This window comes from Ctenopharyngodon idella, chromosome 19 (assembly GCF_019924925.1).
Source record: "Ctenopharyngodon idella isolate HZGC_01 chromosome 19, HZGC01, whole genome shotgun sequence".
NCBI lineage: Eukaryota > Metazoa > Chordata > Actinopteri > Cypriniformes > Xenocyprididae > Ctenopharyngodon > Ctenopharyngodon idella.
The window spans coordinates 28,768,018-28,786,956 of record NC_067238.1 but is presented as its reverse complement, the minus strand read 5'-3'; the positions used below and the strand labels follow the sequence as shown (position 1 = coordinate 28,786,956).

The window sequence follows — 18,939 nt, the reverse complement described above, 5'->3', positions numbered from 1 at the left end:
AGATGTTGCTTAGCAACCTAAAATCTTGATGGCACAAGATGCAGCCTGGTTGCACTTTTGTTCATGAGGTACAAAAAAAAATGACACAGATCCAACAGAAGGTCACTATAGACCGTCCAGTTGTGCGGCATTGTGCACACAGTGCAAGTGGTCATGACCATCTGTGTGCTCAGCCTCTCCACAGGGGGTTGAATACATTTTAATAGACCTGATCTCATTGTCATCTTTAGAGCTTATGGGGCATGATGGATGGGGGAGGAGCCTCCTGTGCATTATCCTTAGGAGAGAGGTTGCTTTTCTGTCATTGCTTCATTTGTACAGCACTTATCTGATATTATATTTAGGGAATGCTGAAACCAAATAAATAAATCACACTTCAGTGGTCATACTGTGTACTTAAGTCACCAATTTAAAAAAAATCTATAGGTTACACTTTATTTTACAGTGCCGTAGTTACATTGTAATTACTCAAATAAGTACTGAGAACTATTAATTAACTACATGTACTTACTATAGAGTTACAGTTAGGGTTAGGGTTTGGTTTAGGGTTAGTTATTTATTTGTAATTATGCATAATTTACTGTTATTACTATAGTAAGTACATGTAGTAATGTGTAACTACTGCACTGTAAAATAAAGCGTTACCAAAATCTGTCACAATCTGCTTATTGAACTTTTTCAGCCAATTTAAAATTGTATAATATAATATATAATAAAGTATTATTGTTTTTATTTTATTATTATTTTTTAAGTAAAAAAAAAAAAAAATAAAATGAAAGGAAAAGGGGAAATACAAACAGGTAAACAAAGGACATCTCAATCAGTACGAAAAATAAGATCATAATACTGCTTAACTTGTTAATCGTACACTCTAAAAAATGCTGGGTTAAAAACAACCCAAGTTGTGTTGAAAATGGACAAGCCCAGCAGTTGAGTTAAATGTTTGCCCAATCTGCTGGGTAGTTTCATTTAACTCAACAATTGTGTAAAAATTGCTGTATTGTTTCCTTAAAATGAACCCAAAAATGTTGGAAATTAACATTTATTAAATATAATAATTAAACAATAAACATTTATTGAATTGCTTATTAATAAATGTTCACCTTTTGATTATTATTGTTGCCTCTAATAATTATGTGTCTGATTTTTAATTTCCAACCTATTTTGGGTTCATTTTAAGCCAGACATATAGTCATTTTTAAACAATAGTTGAGTTAAATAAAACTGCCCAGCACGTTGGGCAAACATTTAACCCAACCGCTGGGTTTGTCCATTTTCAACCCAACTTGGGTTGTTTTTAGAGTGCATTATTTATAAGTTTTAAATATTTTACAGTAAGGAAAATCTCAGCAAGAAAGACTTCAAATCCTAGTAAAGTGTTGAAATGTATTATTGTGAATGTATTATTGTAAAAGAAATTAACAATAGGTTAAATTATATTATAAATGAGAGAGATAACAACTTAAATTCTCCCAAAGCAAATGTATTTGACTGAACTGACAATAATTGAAGCAAAGTTTCTTAGTCAATTTTACAGAATACTAGTATAGTAAGCTATATTAGGCTAAATTATATAAACATCTAATACATTATAGCTACACTAAACAACATATTCGGTTTGCATTTAAAAAAATATTTACTTGTATGGTATGTGCTACATATGTTTTCCATTCCGTCCTAACCGGGTCTCCCTGTAAATATAGCTTGTAATTTTTTTTCCAGCATCTGCGCCAGATGTTTTCAGCCAACCAGCGCCCATCGGCTTCAGTGAGTGGGAGGAATCCGCGCAGCGGAGGATGATGCTTATGGCTGTCACTGTCACATCCCGAGGACCACCAGCGATACTTCAAATGTGTGATGTTAAGAGTCACTGCGGCAAGTGAACGATGGCCTCGATTGGCATTTTCGTGGGGCTCGTAGTGGGTACGTATACAGACTTGAGACGACGACACTGGGAGAAATACTTGTTCTTTTCCGTTGGATGATAGCTAGCCTGCTGGCTAACGGAATAGCTCTCGTGCTCATTACATCATTGGATAACACGACTGGCAGCTAATCGTTAATTCAAAGACGGTATATCAGCAGTATTACGTGTAACTGACGTTAAGATAGCGAATTCCACTAGTAATATATTATTTTATACATTCCGTATTGGTATTATACTGTAGCTAATTGTAAGCAACATACATAAATACACTTGGTTCTTTTGCCTTGACAGGAATTTCTTGTTAGATTACGACGCCGTTTTTCTTAGTAAATTGTTTTATGACATTTTTTCCTCTATTATTCCTCTTTGTCCGTTGTAAAAGCCACAATTGTTCGTTCTGTCAGTGGCATAGACGGCCAAACCCTGGCTTTAATCTCCTCCAAACAGAGATCTGTGATTCAGACTGGTGGTGAGTGATTGGAAAGGCTGGATGTGTCTCAAAAACTAGTATGCTGCCTGTCTAGTAGTGATTCCAGTGACTCAAATCTTTTTAAATGGTTCACTGATTCATTTAGTGGCCTTCTGTGCATGTTATTCTACATGATTAATGTTTTTATCTGTTCTTTACAGGAACAAATCGACTAGGAGACACTAGAAAATAACAAAGCAGATCTATCATTGTTTTCTCGATTTTGTCAACTGCTGTGAATTACTTTTATCAAGAACGATAACAACAGTGATCACCTAAAACAGACATATATTTTAAAAAGGAGAGATATACAGTAGGTGAATAAAAAAGATGAGTCAAGTGAACTAGAAAGAGTTGTTCACTTTAAAGATTCATTAAAACACTGATTTGTTTATGAAATACCTATACAGAAGCTTTTTGGGCATTATAGGAACGCTTAGCCAGACAGACAAAATGGTACATGTTCCTGTGATGTTCAAAACGTTGACTAGGTAGGCACCTCACTAGGTTTTGAGACAAAGCCAATGTGTTTGAAGTGATTGTAACACATGCACAGCACTCTCCTGTGCAAAGCTTTTTGGGCTTAACACCTGCCAACCTGCTGAATCGCCAACCTGTATAATTCACCTTCCTATTGACTCTTTTGAAATAGAAGTGGAAGAACTACTCCTTTAACAAAACTACTTGTATATTAGGCTATAACATGCTGTAGCCTAGTGTTGCAGCCTCTAATATATAACATGTTTTTTTAAATGCTTTACAGTTTGACATAAAATGTTTGATCTGCATGATACATTTAGCATTATATTAATGTGTAATTAATGTGTCCACAAATGTATCAAAATGAAAATCAGCATTACCTGATAAGTGGACAGCTTGAGAAAAGCATTCTCTCACTTCACCTTGAGTGTGTTCCCGGCTACAGCTTAATCATGACAGGCTGACCCAGTTTTGTGCATAACATTGACTTCCAGGCGCAGTACTTTGAACAGTTTGACGTCTTCACTATCATGCAATTAGTCTGCACTGTTTTTTTCCTTCCCAGTGAACCGTAAAGTGCATGAATTCCCCTTGACCGGAAGGGAGAAGTCAGCACAGAGCTGATTCGACAGTTCAGTAGGACATCCCTGTCTGTGTCACGGAAAGGGAGGGAGCGAAAGAGAAAGTGTCTTTTCTCAGTTAGCACATGATGAATATCTTCATTTGGCTCAACCAAGGTCAGCCCATAAAATCATAAACCAGGATTAGCCATTCCTACTGAAGGGCCCGTCAGTAATTTGTGTGAGTTTGCGCATGTGCGTGTTCGCTCTGCCATTACTTAGTGTCGCAAAGTTTGGCATTAACTGTTAATGGTTGATCTATTAGAATATAATGTTGTGCATCACCTTCAGTTTTCCTTGAGTTCACATAGTATTAGAATCATTATAGAGGGTTTGGGATGTAGTTTTGCGCTATATCAGGCTCTGGGCTAAGGTCGCCCACAGGGTGACAGAATAAACCATCTGGCACTCCAATTATTCAAAGCATGCATCTGTGCATACGTACAAAACCACAGCCATCAACCCCACAGAAACAGATCAATACCCCCACCATGGATAAAAGCATTAGTAAAGACGCAGCTGTTCAGCAAGCCCATAACAGTGCATTAATGTGTGCCTTCAGTGTGGATTTCTGTGATATCTGCACATTAACGCAGATTGTTGTGTATTCTCAAGGCTTGTTCACACCAAAACGAATGTTTGGAGCAAAAAATCGGTTCAATTTGTGCATGTTATCACATGCTTAAAAACTGAGCTTACAGCTTAGAAAAGCAGAAATACCCAGTCATGCCGAGACACAAAGTGCAGCACAACTTTCTGTTTCGACACCCATTTCTCATGAAGAAGAAAGGAAGTCAAAAGGTCAATTCATACCACAACAGACACTTTGTTGGGTTTTGTCGGATCAGTGTGTCTGTCTGTGTCTGTTGGCATTGGTTGGTGCTTGTTTTGACCGATTGAACTTGTTCATGAACATGTCTTAGCCAGACAGCCAAAATGGTACATGTTCCTATGATGTTCAAAATGCTGACTAGGTAGGGCACCTCACTAGGTTTTGAGACAAAGTTAATGTGTTTGAAGACTTCAAACGTGTTTGACATGTTTGAAGTTTGAACATGTTCAGTTGGCATTTGTAAGGTCATGTAACATCTGAGAAGGGATGCAATGTAGTCTGCTGACTGTTGGCAGTTAGCATCAGTTGGACGATTTTGGATTCACTGTTTTTTTTTTTTTTCAGTTCAACGCTGAATTTGCACAAAAGATTAACATGACGGCACATGCTCGTTGATGAGTTGAATCAACTCCACAGCAACTACATGAATTTATCCACTAACCATTCAGAAACGTCCAGTTTCATTCTAAAAGTTGCAACTTCTTCCTGAGTCTCTCCATCAGTGTCCGACTCCGGTTTGAACAATGTAAGGCTGAACACCGTTACTGACAATCCTCATTTTGCCTGCGTGAGATTCTCCAGCTTTGTTGCTGAAGAGCAACCGAAGCGCGAGCTGTTAAAGCTCCGCCCTCTTTTGCATTTAAAAGGATACACACAAAAACTGCGCATTTTTGCTCACATCCAAATAGGAGAAAGTTTGACAAGCTATAATAAATTATCTGTTTTGAGCTGAAACTTCACAGACACATTCTGAGGACACCAGACACTTATATTACATCTTGTGAAAAAGGGGTATATTAGGTCTCCTTTAACACCCCTTCAATCAAATTGTGTTTGTCACACAATTTTTTTTATACCAAATATTCGTCTTGGTGTAAGCAGGCCTTTATAGATGGACATAATTTTGGAATTCACTAAGAATAAATTGTGCTTGCTGATAGTGTTGTTTAATTGTCTGCATTGTATCAGCAATCGATAGAAAAGGTACAAAACACTCAGTTTACAGCCTGCTTTTTGCAGCAGTAATAGCGTAACATTGCGTTAAGCAAAGTGTGATGACTTTTGGAAATAGGGCATAATTTGCATAAAAAAAACATTTATTTTATTAATTTATATACAAATGTAAATAATACACACATTTAAATACAAATATATGAAATGTATATCCTTTATGTAAATATACATTAAATATAGTTGATGCACACATTATAGACTCTTACAGGCATTAAACATGTTGGTGTGTATGAATTTATGAGATAGGCTGGTTCTAATCCACAGGACCAGCAGTTTAGTTTGTTTGTAGATGTATCAAAAGATTATTTGATCTTTATGTGTTCATATTTATGTCAGCTCTTTTTGTGTAATCCATTTCTGTGTTTAATCTGGACTTCCAGATGTCTTGTGATCACCCTTGGTTTGTGCTGTTCCGATCAGCTTACAATGTGTTTGAGCGAGTTGCTGCCTCCGTGTAAGCACACTCTTTGCCTTGAGTGATGCACTAGGAGCTGTTTTGTATCTAAAACTGTGAAGAAATCTGGCGTTTCTGTAGTGCATCCCCTGTGGAGATTCAAAACCAGCTTCCTCCCAACTGACTCAAAGTGAGAAAAGAAAAAGACTGAGAAAGCACACTGACAACCATCTCTCCAGTATCTATTATAAACTGCTGGGGAAAAAATAGCTCTTTCCTCTTAAATAATAGTGTGTGTAAGTATGTGTTGAGCCAGAAAAAAAAGGGGTTGTTGTGGAAAGCGAGGGGTGGGGGGTGGCGTGTGAGTGTTTGAGTGTTTAGAGATTGTGATTCACTGTACTACTGTCCACCAGCCAGTGAGACTCTAATGCCCAAGACACACTCACCCACTCGCTCACATAACACATTCTTACACACTCCCACATCATTTTTAGAAGAAAGAAATGCCCCTGTTACATAAATGTATTAAAAATAAATAAAAAATTAAGTTAAAAAAGAGTTTACATTTGTCAGTGACAGTAGCCTCGTGGGCAGCGCAACGAAATATAGCACAGTTGCGCTATGGGTGTCCTGAGTTCCTGTCATAATAAAGGAAACGCCAAAATGCCAAAAATAAATCTTTTTTTTTTAATAGTTTACATTATTAAGCTCTAAATAATATGCCTAAATTGTAACATGTCTGTCTGTCTCAACATTGAATAATTTATTATGAAACAACAAAATCGTATTTTTAATTAATTTTGTTGTAAGTTAATATGACAATGTTATGTTCATAATTAAGGTTTATATATTTTTATATATATATATATATATATATATATATATATATATATAAACTACCGTTCAAAAGTTTGGAGCCGATAAGATTTTTATTGTGTTTAAAGTTTCTTTTGCTCACCATGGCTTTATTTATTTGATAAAAACAGTAATATTGTAAAATATCATTACAATTTAAAATTTTCTATTTGAATATATATTTAAAAAGTAATGTATTCCTGTGATGTAAAGCTGAATTACTCCAGTCTTCAGTGTCACATGATCCTTCAGAAATCATTCTGATATGCTGATTTGCTGCTCAAGAAACATTTCTTGTTATTATCAATGTGAAAATTGTTGTGCTACTTAATATTTTTTTTGGAAAACTTGATAGATTTTTTCTAGGATTATTTGATGAATAGAAAGTTCAAAAGAATAGCATTTGAAATAGAAATCTTTTGTAACGTTATACATTTTTGATAAATTTAATTTGTCCTTGCTAAATAAAAGTATTAAATTCTTAAGAAAAATATTACCCAAAATTCTCCAAATTTTTGAACGGTATATATAATCTTTTTAATAGCTATTTCTTTATTGTATGTGCGGATCCTTTAGTATGTACAGTGAGGGATTTTGTCTGCCACATTACACTGCACTTAATAACTCTTTTGTCATTTCTATCTGCACCAGTGGTCACCATCCTCTCTAAGTCGCACGCGGATCGCAACGTTTATCCTTCTGCCGGAGTGCTTTTCGTTCATGTGCTAGAGAGAGAATACTTTAAAGGAGAGTTCCCACCGTATCCAAAAGCAGGTATACTTATTACTCCACTACTTAGTCAATAATATGTCTATACAGAATACATTTTTATTTTTTATGAAAAACCTGTTCACCTTGTACTTTGCATATCACTGCACATCAAACATATTAATCTTAGTCATATTAGTCAGGGTCTAAGGGCCTATATCTTCTAAGGAAACATGTCACATAACAAATATAATGAATATTAGTCTCAATAATATTTTTGTTTCTCAGCAACCTTTTTGTTAAGGCACAATTGCCAATAAAGCACAACCTTTCATACCTTACTGCTTAAGTAAAGGCTTCTGAAAATTATTTTTTCATTTCAGGTGATTCGAGTAACGACCCCATCACATTTAACACTAACCTTAAAGGCTATCCAGACAGGCCTGGATGGTTGCGGTACATTCAAAGAACCCCGCATAGTGATGGAGTCCTCTATGGATCACCGACCGCTGAGCATGTGGGCAAGCCGACCATCATCGAGGTGTGTTATAATGTAGACTTATTAGAATTTGTTTACCATTGCATCTGACCTCATATACACTGCTGTTCAAAAGTTTGTGGTCATTAAGGTTTTTTCTTTGAAAGAAATGTATACTTTTATTCAGCAAGGATGCATTAAATCGATCAAAAGTGACAGTAAAGACATTTATAGTGTTACAAAAGATTTTTATTTCAAATAAATGCTGTTCAAAAACAACCCTAACCCGATCCTAAACTTTTGAACAGTAGTGTATAGTTTGTAGCAAGGCCGTAACCATGTTTTGAACATTCAGGGGGGACCAAATAAGAATGGTAAAATCAGTTTTAGGTCTAACTGTAAATAGTATTTTATATTAAAGGTGCAATGTGTAAATGTTAGGAGGATCAAAAATGCAATATAATATACATAACTATGTTTTCAGTGGTGTATAAAGACCTTACACAATGAACTGTTATGTTTTTATTACCTAGAACGAGACATTTCTATCTACATACACCGCAGGTCCCCTTACATGTTAAATTGCCATTTTGTGCCACCATGTTTATACAGTAGCTCTAAATGGCCAAACTGCTCTATAGAGTGCGTTTGCTTGACTGTCAACTCTCTGCTGTCTCAGACGATGACATCTTTGTCCTGTGTTGGCCACCGTAGCTTCTCTGTATTGCATTTCGCAAACCTTACTGCTAAATGCCGCTAAAATGTACACACTGCACCTTTAAAAAATTAACACATTTATACTTATTTGTATGTCTAATATGTCGGAAACGCAAAGCGTTCCTTGTCTCATCACATTATGCATCACATATTTTCAGTTTAAAACGGCGAAATTTGATAAAAAAGTTGAGAAGTTTGCATCACTTGATATTACTGTCAGTCAACATTTCTATCATAAAAGAGCTATCAAACAATAAATGTTTAGCTACTTATATCTTACCACATTTTTTTCCATCGTTAAAACTAAAGCATTGCGTTGGAATTTGCACTCGTTCTCTGTGAATATTAAGCCCTGCCTTCTTTGATTTGATTGGCCATCTCAATCATTTTGACACTGACGAGCGCTGTTAGGCTGCTGATGCAGACTAGCCTAAAAATGTAACTTTTAAAACTTTTTGTTCATCCTAATACAGCAAACAGAGAAGTGTGTAATGGAGTGCAGCAGAGCAGCATCAAGAATATCAAATATTGTGGGAGACAATTTGGCCATTTCTAACTAATGGGGGGACTATGTTCAGTGTCTATGGTGGTTACGGCCCTGGTTTGTAGCAAATAAGTGTATAGTAGTCAAATCATTTTTTGCTTGGAAAATAGAAAGTAAAAGGGCAAAGTTGAATGTGTATGCATAAGAATGCTTATCTCCTCTTTGTGTATTGTTCAGGCTTTAGATTCATGTAAGGATTTGGCTTTGTTATTCTTCTTTACCCTTGAGAAACTGTATGTGTTTGCATCTGGTTCTGACATCCTCTGCATGGTATGAATGTAAAGCTGTCCTGAGCCGGGCTTAAACTTTTCCTCTTGCGTGTTGCAGATTACCGCGTATAATAAACGCACTTTTGAAACTGCCAGGCACAACTTGGTCATAAACATCATGTCTACAGAAGGTGAGACCCGAGAACTTTTTTGATCTAGCAAATCTCATTATAACATACAGCCATATGTTAAATGAAAGAGTCTATTGTTTGACTGAAAACCTTAATCCTAAAGTATGGAAAACATGTATTTGTGTAAGAATAAACCAGCCAGACATTGGGTCTTATTCACTAATAATTGCGTGGATTATTTTGCACAGGAGAACTTCTCATGAAAAATCTCCGCCTAATTCACAACACGTGCATTTTGCACATGAATTTGTTCTTAATCCTCGTTCTAATGTTAGTGAATTTGGAGAATTCTAAATGAGCGGCCGCATGCACGAGGTTAGTCATTTGCATAAAACACGCCCAAACCATCTCCATATAAGGGCTTTCCGCACAACTTTTCCTTTACAGCCTTTCATCGCTCTATGCAGACACGCTCGATCCTCGAGCAATGCCAAGTGTGCCATTCTCAAAACCAGTTCAAAAACAGACCCAGATTACAAACCTCTGATTAGCCAGCTGTACATACGCGTATATTTGCTGCTTTATTCAGAGAAACCTTGCAGCTGAAGCTATAACGCAGCTTTTCTTTCACTGTATGTGATGAAATATATTTAGCATTAAATTAAATGGTATTATTTATTATATAATTTTAGATATAATATAGTATGTAATTATAGTGGCGATAAGATGAAATGTAAGTGCTTTTTGCATATGTGTGGTTTCAGTTGTTCCTACATTTTTTCGTAAATTTAGAATAAATTTTAGTACAAAAGTTTTTGGTGAATCATCATTTGTTTGTGAAAACATTCATACGCAGATTTCACACACAAATTTGTGCGTACGCATGAGACCCATTGATTTAAAGTTATTTTAGTAATACTGTTGTAAAAGTTGTATAAAAACATATTTTAAACGGCTAATTTTTTCATCTCACTTACAGCGTAAGCCTAATATGTTATTATTTACTTGGAATTGCACATAATACAATTATAATAAAATAGGCCCATATGGTTTACGTTGATGCTGTGAAAATTAATATTTATATAATTAATTAGAATACTTTGTAATGCAATCTGATTAAACCCACAAACCTTCATTTCGTACAAAGGAAGACCTTTGACTATCTTTGTGTACTTTACAAGTTTTTTTTATATTCTTAGGCAAAATGTGATTGAAAATTAAACTGCGTAATTATTGCGTTTATCTCAAATAATTGTGATTAGAGCGAATAACCACGATTAGAGGCCTACAGTTAATAGCGTCATTTGTTTGTATGTTTTAGTAGCTGATTTATATTCACCACATTATATTCGGGAAAATATTTTAAAATACAGTCAAACCAAAAATTATTCAGACATTTTTGATATATTTTTACTAGTGGGTGCAGGACACTATAGTTCATTTATGTAAGTGAGGATAGCAAAATGAAGTAAACTGTGACATATTACACCCAAAAATTCTTCATACAGTGGACTACCAGTAAAACTGATAAAAATTTGGAACCAAAAATTATTCAGACACTTTGACCTGACCATGTTTTGCTTAAGTGTTATCTGACATAATTAAGATAAATTTTTTCTGACACAGTTTAACTCAGATCTTGTCATATTTTATTACCATTTTTTTAAACTATAGTGAATAAACTGTAATAATAAATGAAATGTGCAAGGTGTCTGAATAAATTTTGGTTTGACTGTATTTGCCGTCTCTTCTACTGGCAGATCCGTTTACATTGAATGCTCTGAAATTCCAGTTCATTTTCTGCGTTTAGCTTTAAGCTGAGCAACTGTTTCAGTACAGATGTGTCGTCCTCACTGTGACGCAGTCCACCATCTGCCATCTCGTCCAGAATGAACACTTTAAAATGATAGCCAACTTATTATCCAACTGTTACGTAACCTAGTTTGGGTTACTTCTAATTGCATACAGGAAGATATGCTCATATCTTTCCTCTCTTGCTCTCTGGCAGAATTTCCCTTGCCCTATCAGGCCGAGTTCTTCATCAAGAACATGAACGTTGAGGAGATGTTGGCCAGTGAGGTGCTGGGAGATTTCCTCGGTGCTGTCAAGAACGTGTGGCAGCCAGAGAGACTCAACGCCATCAACATCACTTCAGCGCTGGACCGGGGTGGACGAGTGCCTTTACCCATCAATGACCTGAAAGAGGGGTAAGACTTAAATATACTGTACACTGAAATAAATGTAATTAAAGGGGACCTATTATGACCTTTTACAAAGTCTAGATTTTGTTTTTTGGGTCTACTAGAAAGTTTTCATGCTTAAACGTTCAAAAAACACATATTTGACATTCTTGCAGCACCTCTTTTTCCAGTCTGTCAGTAACGCTCTGTTTAGTTCCTGTCTCTATGAAGCCACTCCTTCTGAAAAGAACAGTTTTCTCTGATTGGCAGTGATTGGTCAACCGCTTCGAGCGTGTTTGGGAAATGCCACACCCCTTACCATAGCTGCAAGTTTTAACGCACTGCTAACCCACTCAACCAGGCCCCATCCCCTTTTTTTGTGTATGCCTTGGACGGGAATTATAGAAATGAGGAATATTGTGACGTGTTCATTCCTAGAAGAAATCTCAAGACTACAATGGAGCCGTTTCAGGGAGTTCAGAAACTGATATAGAGAATAACTCCCTTTGGAGTGATTTTGCAGACCTTTTTCATGCTCAAACAGCAACATTACACACTTAAGAAAGTTGAAAATGTAAAAAAAGCATAATTAAAGTCCCCTTTAATCAGCTTTTTGGCACAGAACTTGAGCATATTGTGATATATATCAACAAATATGAAATGTAACGTTCTTGAGAAAAACTCATGAAAGTGAGAACATCCTTTCCCAGAAGGCAGAAGAACACTCTGTATCGAGCTGTGGTGTATTTACGTAAGGATAGAGGCTGCCCGTCTCGGTTCACATTTCTTTAGAGGAATTCCCTCATGCGTTGGCATAAGTTGTTCATCAAATATTTATGTCCCCCTTTCAGAAGATAAAATGTTCCAGATGAAGGAATTTTAGAAGGTCTCAGAGCAGAAAACATATTCATCTTGGCAGACAGAATATGTATATTATCCATCTAGTCCTATTGTTGTTTTAATGCTTTATTTCTGTGCATCATGGTTATGTTAAGTGTTAATTCACTGTCAAACTCAGCTTAATGAATATTTGTGAACATATTTGTGCTTAAAACCTTGCTCTTCATTAAGCCTCTGTGATGTTCACAGAGTGTATGTGATGGTGGGAGCAGACGTGCAGTTCTCGTCGTGCCTTCGAGAGGTAGAGACCCCACAGAACCAGTTGCGTTGCAGTCAGGAGATGGAGCCTGTCATCAGCTGCGATAAGAAGTTCAGAGCTCAGTTCCACATCGACTGGTGCAAAATCTCTCTGGTGAGCGCCAGATCTCCAGTCCAGCATAGAATCCACTGTTGTGTGCAAATAAACATGGCATTTGATTTTAGAGGCACTTTTATATATGTATACAAGACCAGGGACAATTGTTTTGATTATTTATTTTATTTTACATTTTTACATCATCTCAGCTCACATATTACTCCAACTTTACTGTATATCCAATTTTTGGTATAAAAACATTTAGCTGTATGTGTCAAAAGTAACTTTACTATTAACTGACTTAATGAGAAAGACATTATAGCTTTTAAATATTTAACAGAACAATCATTTACAACTCCCACCATTATTGAATAATAGAATTTTTTAAATATTTATTTAAAGCAAAATTCTAATTATATATATATATATATATATATATATATATATATATATATATTTGAGCACTGTTTCATCAAAGTAGCTAGTTTTAAATGTATTTTATTTAAAAAATAAATAAATAAACTAGAATATATATATATATATATATATATATATATATATATATTCTAGTTTATTTATTTTTTTTAAAAATAAAATATATTTAAAACTAGCTACTTTGATGCTAATTGCACAATTAAAGATTAAATGTTTCAAATTATTTTATTTATAAAATTTTGGTAATTCTTAATCAACAGCATAGAGATAAAGTAAATATAAGCTTAATGTCAGATGCATCAAATGTTAGACAGCAAAAGAAAAATATTGGACATCAAAAACATAATTTTTTATACATTACTGTTCAAAAGTTTGTGGTCAAGAATTAAAATGAAATTAATATTTTATTTTTGCAAGAATGCATTAAATTGATCAAAAGCGACATTTATAATGTTACAAAAAATTTCTATTTCAAATAATTGCTGTTCTCTCTCTTTCTAACTTTCTATTTATCAAAGAATCCTGAAAAAAAAAAATGTATCACAGTTCCCACAAATTCCTACAACTGATTTCAACATTGATAATAACAAGAAATGTTTCTTGAGCATCAAATCAGCATATTAAAAATGATTTCTGAAGGATCATGTGACACTGAAGATAATAATAATTTTTAAATATATTAAAATAGAAAACAGATGTTTTAAATTATAATATTTCACAATATTACAGTTTTTACTGTATTTTGGATCATAAATGCAGGCTTGCTGAGCAGAAAAGACTACTTTGAAAAACATTTTTAAAAAATCCTACCAACCCCAAACTTTACGTACAAACGGTAGTGTACCTCAAAATAATTTTTGCGAATTTTTTTTTGATTTTTTGGAGAAACACATTTGTACATGAACTTACACATAATATATTCATTCTGTAACAGTGTGAAGTGTTTTTTTATACTGAGCCCCGTTTGTCTTTGTTCTTGAAGGTGGACATCACTAAGGTTGTTCCAGTGCGCAGTAACCGTCCAGACCCGGGCATAGGTGTGCTGCCAGACATTGGCGAGTACAACCCCCCTTCTGAGTCACTGAAAAGTAGAGACTATTTCGCTGACTTCCTGATCACCCTGGCGGTGCCCTCAGCTGTCGCCCTGGTCCTCTTCATCATCCTTGCCTACTCCATGTGCTGCCGACGGGAAGGGGTGTAAGTTCGCTGTGCTAACCTCTTGATGAAAGTGAAAGTTTCACACACAAGCAAGCGCAAAACTGCTCTTATACTTAATACTTGTAGTGAGTGGCCATTGTTTAATGATCAACATGTAAACGATAGATACTTTTTTAATCATAATAGACCATGTAGTGCCAGTATGGCGTCTTTTGAAATGAATTAAGCGAAGATCACAAGGGCTTTTTTAGAATATGTGTGTACCGCCTAAGTCAAATTCTGAAAGGCAAGACAGGGTCCCATCCCTGCCAAAAAGCAGCTTACCATCTTCATCAAGCATCAGTTTTTTTACCATTTAATCATTAACCAAAGCACACTCAGTCCAAAGGTTCCATCTGTTGTATTTAGAGCCATTCCGACAGATGTTTCGTCCACATGATCAGCCAATCCCAGTGTGTTTCCTGATGATGTCACCCACCATCAAAGCTCAGCCTGAAGGAGATCATCATCAGACTTCAGTTGATCCATCTGCACCCCTCCATTCCCCTCCTGACTCGCTCTCCATTGGCTTTTGTGTGGTTGTCTTTAACTATTAATATTAGAATTTAATTCAGTCATTTTGTTTTGTTTCTAGGGAAAAAAGAAACATGCAAACACCAGAGTAAGTGTTCCCTCTCCTGTGGTCTTGGCCTTTTCTTTCTCCTTTTTGGATCTTTTTTCCTTTCTTCTGATAGGTCCCCCTTTCCTACGTTTTGTTATCTCAGATCCTTCATCATGGTGACATTTTCATTTCCATCTCATTCATCCATTCACCTCTGTGTCTCCATGGAGTCATCAATGGGCAGCTGCTTCAGTGACAGAGATATATGCCAGCTTATTATAATTGTAAATAATTCATACTGTGGAATGAGGTAGTGTGATAAAAGACATAAATATTCATCAGTAGCCCTTTGCGAAGTAGATAAATAATAACCCAACCAGTGTTATTTTAATTTTATTAAAGTTTTATTAATATTTTAAATAAGCTTTTATTTTTATATTTTTAAATATTCATCAATAGCCCTTTGCGAAGTACATAAATAATAACCCAACCAGTGTTATTTTAGTTTTATTAAAGTTTTAAATAAGCTTTTATTTTTCTATTTTTAGTTTTCATGTTAATTTTAGTTTAGTCATTTTATTAGTTTTTGTTTGTTTTTAAATATTGCTATTTAGTTTTTTCCCCCTTAGTTTTAGTTTTATTATTAATTTTTATTTTCTGTTAATAATTTTAGTGTTTCAGCTTAATCTTATTTCAGGTAATTGCCAAGGCAAGATTTCTAATTATTATTTAGTTTAGGTTTTTCTAACTAATATTTTTATTTTATTATATATATATATATATTTTTTTTTAATTTAATTTAATTTTATTATTTTATTTTACAGGGCTACGTTTCCCAAAAGCATCATAAGCCTAAGTTGATCGTAGACACCATTATTGGCAATTGTTGTACGATCAACTTAGGCTTATGATGCTTTTGGGACACGCGGCCCAGAAATGTTAATAGTTTTAGTTTTAGATAATAACCCTGACCCCCGCGTTATGCTTAGTACTTCATTGTTTACATAAATGTTAATCGGTTGCATAGAAATGTCAGATATTCTATATTATAATTTTTGCTAAAAACAGTCATTTATTTGTTCCTTCCATTCCCAGTATTCAGCTGGTTCACCACAGCTCCATTCAGAAGTCTACTAAGGAACTTCGCAGCATGTCTAAGAACCGGGAGATCTCATGGCCTCTCTCGACACTGCCGGTCTTCCACCCTGTGAGCGGAGAGGTGGTGCCGCCCATCCACCCCGACAACTACGAGACCACCAGCATGCCGCTCATGCAGACGCAGACGTGAGTCTGTTAGTTTTTCTTTAATTCTGGGTGGAAAGTAAGGCACAATTCCTGTTTGAGATTGGCGGATCTGGTTTAAGAAGAAGAGTCGAGAAAGTAGGTTACTGTAATCCAATGTTTATGTCTTTAAAAACAAGCTTGAATCACTCAGTACTCTGGTATTAACTCACTGAGGAGTTAGAGAGCTTAGAACAGATCAAAACAACATATGTGTATTATCATCAGCAAGATTGACCTAAAATTATGTGCTAAGATGATGTAGCTCACCCAGAAATGAAAATTCTGTCATCATTTACTCACCCTCAAGTTGTTCCAAACCTGTATAAATTTCTTTCTTCTGCTGAACACGAAAGAAGATATTTTGAAGAGTGTTTGGAACCAAACAGCTGATTGACCCCATTGACTTCCTTAGTATCAAAAAATGCTATGGAATTCAATGGGGACCAGAAACTGTTTGGTTACCAACATTCTTCCAAATATCTTACTTTGTGTATAGCAGAACAAAGAAAGAAGAAAGATATTTGGAAGAATGTTTATAACCGAGCAGATCTCGCCCCCCCATTGTCTACCATAGTATTTTTTTCATACTATGGTAGTCAATGGGAGGCAAGATCTGCTTGGTTACAAAAATTCTTCCAGATATCTTCCTTTGTGTACAGCAGAACAAAGAAATTTATACAGGTTTGGAACAACTTAACGGTGAGTAAATGTTGACAAAATTTTCATTTTTGGGTGAACTATCCTTTTAAGTTGTAATCCGATTCATTAAAAAGAACCGACTCAGAGTCATTTGTTCATTTGTTTGTGAGTCTGATTGTAATGTCTCTTTTGTGCAAGAATTTTGATTTCTTTTAACGCATGTGGAAACGCAACTGAACATCATTCTGGCATTTTTAATTAATGAAATCAGTTCTAAATCCTAGAGTGCTAGTAATGTCCATCTTGACCAAAGCTTTGTGTTTATTCACAGAAATCTTCAAAATCAGATCCAAATACCACAGCAGCAGATCTCTGGTAAGTGCAGAATCCAATACTGATGCCTAAGCTTTCCATCCCATTGATACGAACAGCACCTGATACTAGATGGGACAGAAATAGATTTTAACTTTTCTTAACATAACAAAACAAAAACAAATGTGAGCTGTGGTCATTCTCCTTTCAGATAGCCATGTTAATTGCAGTTTTGGTGTTTTAGGGCAAATTAGTGTGAGACCATAATCCAATAAGCGCCGTTGGGAGTGGAAAGTTCTGCGGGTGATTTACTGACAATTACCCAAAAATGAAAATTCTGTCATTAATTACTCACCCTCACGTCGTTCCAAACCCGCAAGACTTTCGTTGATCTTCGGAATGCAAATGAAGATCTTTTTTATGAAATCTGAGAGCTTTCTGTCCCTCCATCGACAGCTACACGACTAAAACTTTGATGCTTCAAAAAGTTCATAAAGAGATCGTAAAACTTATCCATATGAATTGAGTGGTTTAGTCCAGATTTTCTGAAGAGACTTGATCGCTTTATGTGATGAACAGATTTAATTTAGGCTTTTATTCACATAAACATTGATCAGCGAACATAAAAAGAAGCTAAATTCAATATATAAAGCAATCAAGTCTCTCACCGCTCAATACATATGGATTATTTTTACAATCTCTTTATGAACTTTTTGAAGCGTCAAAGTTTCAGTTGTGTAGACGTCTATGGAGGGACAGAAAGCTCTCAGATTTCATCAGAAAGATTGTCATTTGTGTTTCGAAGATGAGCGAAAGTCTTACTGGTGTGGAACAACATGAGGGTGAGTAATGACAGAATTTTCATTTTTGGGTGAACTAACCCTTTAAGACATGCTTTTTTAGGCGGTAAATGGCGCTAACCTTAGTGGTTCATTTAAATCACCTCCCATAAATATTGTGTCTGAAAGAGAAACTCCTACAAATGCATGTTCAATAAGGTCAGCCGCAAAAATTAACTGTCCACGCCTTGTCATCGCTAATTTTTCTCTGCGTTTTTAGTAAATCCTGACAGTAGCTTGTTAGCGCCAAAAGAGTGTTTTTCTCACGCCATTGCACTCTGGCGACCCCCAGTGTCCACATAATGAACTGCCATCAGACGTCTGTGAAATCTCTTCCTGTCTAACATACTGTTCATTCATTCATGCTAACAAAGGAGATAATTATTGTATGTCGACTTTTCGGAGGCTAGAGGCAAGTATTACTCTTTGCATCTGCGATCACGTGTTTTTAAAAAGAATCAAATAAACTGTTTCTAAAATGTTCCTCTCATTATAGGTAAATGGTATTCCTGAGGAGAGAAAAGTGGCCGAAGCTCTAAACCTGTGATCTCACGTGGCTTCACTTTTGTACCTGTTTAATCCTGCCAAATGTGCATGTGTAGCTGTAGCTTCAAGCTCGATGCCTTTTTGTTCTCATGCACATATTCAGTGTCGGAACTAATATTGAGATGGGCACACTAAAAGAATACTTTAAAATAGTATCAACATTAAAGGTACACTTGTAATTTTGAGTCATCTTTCAAACCGTGTTTTTGTCTTAATCACTACGAATGAACAACACATGAATCCTGAATCACTACACATGAAAAGAGAGAAGTAGATCCGGCTAGTGTACTTCCGCAAGACGCATGCAGTTTTAGAGCGCCAGAAGTTACAGTGTACCTTTAAATATGAACTGGAGTCAAATGTTCTAATTTT

The 18,939-nt window shown here is 35.5% G+C and overlaps 2 protein-coding genes across 5 annotated transcripts in view; one reads left to right on the top strand and one right to left on the bottom strand.

The window, feature by feature from the left end:
* The window catches only part of ppp1r9a (protein phosphatase 1, regulatory subunit 9A), a 66,088-nt gene extending 60,362 nt beyond the window's left edge, over positions 1-5,726 (bottom strand). The window contains exon 1 of the mRNA XM_051873169.1: positions 3,257-5,726. The gene's annotated coding sequence lies outside the window, so the exon portion shown is untranslated. The remainder of the gene's footprint in view (positions 1-3,256) is intronic.
* Positions 1,751-18,765, top strand: sgce (sarcoglycan, epsilon). 4 transcript variants are annotated; one of them, XM_051873190.1, is made up of 12 exons: positions 1,753-1,923; positions 7,243-7,365; positions 7,683-7,840; positions 9,366-9,438; positions 11,387-11,585; positions 12,648-12,810; positions 14,171-14,385; positions 14,981-15,007; positions 16,043-16,231; positions 17,202-17,245; positions 18,396-18,433; positions 18,518-18,765. In XM_051873190.1, exons 1-12 carry the CDS (start codon positions 1,887-1,889, stop codon positions 18,566-18,568), a joined length of 1,317 nt encoding a protein of 438 aa, XP_051729150.1. In that variant the 5' UTR covers positions 1,753-1,886; the 3' UTR covers positions 18,569-18,765. The 4 variants fall into 4 exon arrangements, with proteins under 4 accessions (XP_051729153.1, XP_051729151.1, XP_051729150.1 ...); XM_051873191.1 differs by lacking the exon at positions 14,981-15,007 and having other exon boundaries at positions 1,752-1,923; XM_051873192.1 differs by lacking the exon at positions 18,396-18,433 and having other exon boundaries at positions 1,755-1,923.
* Positions 18,766-18,939: the final 174 nt, after the last annotated feature.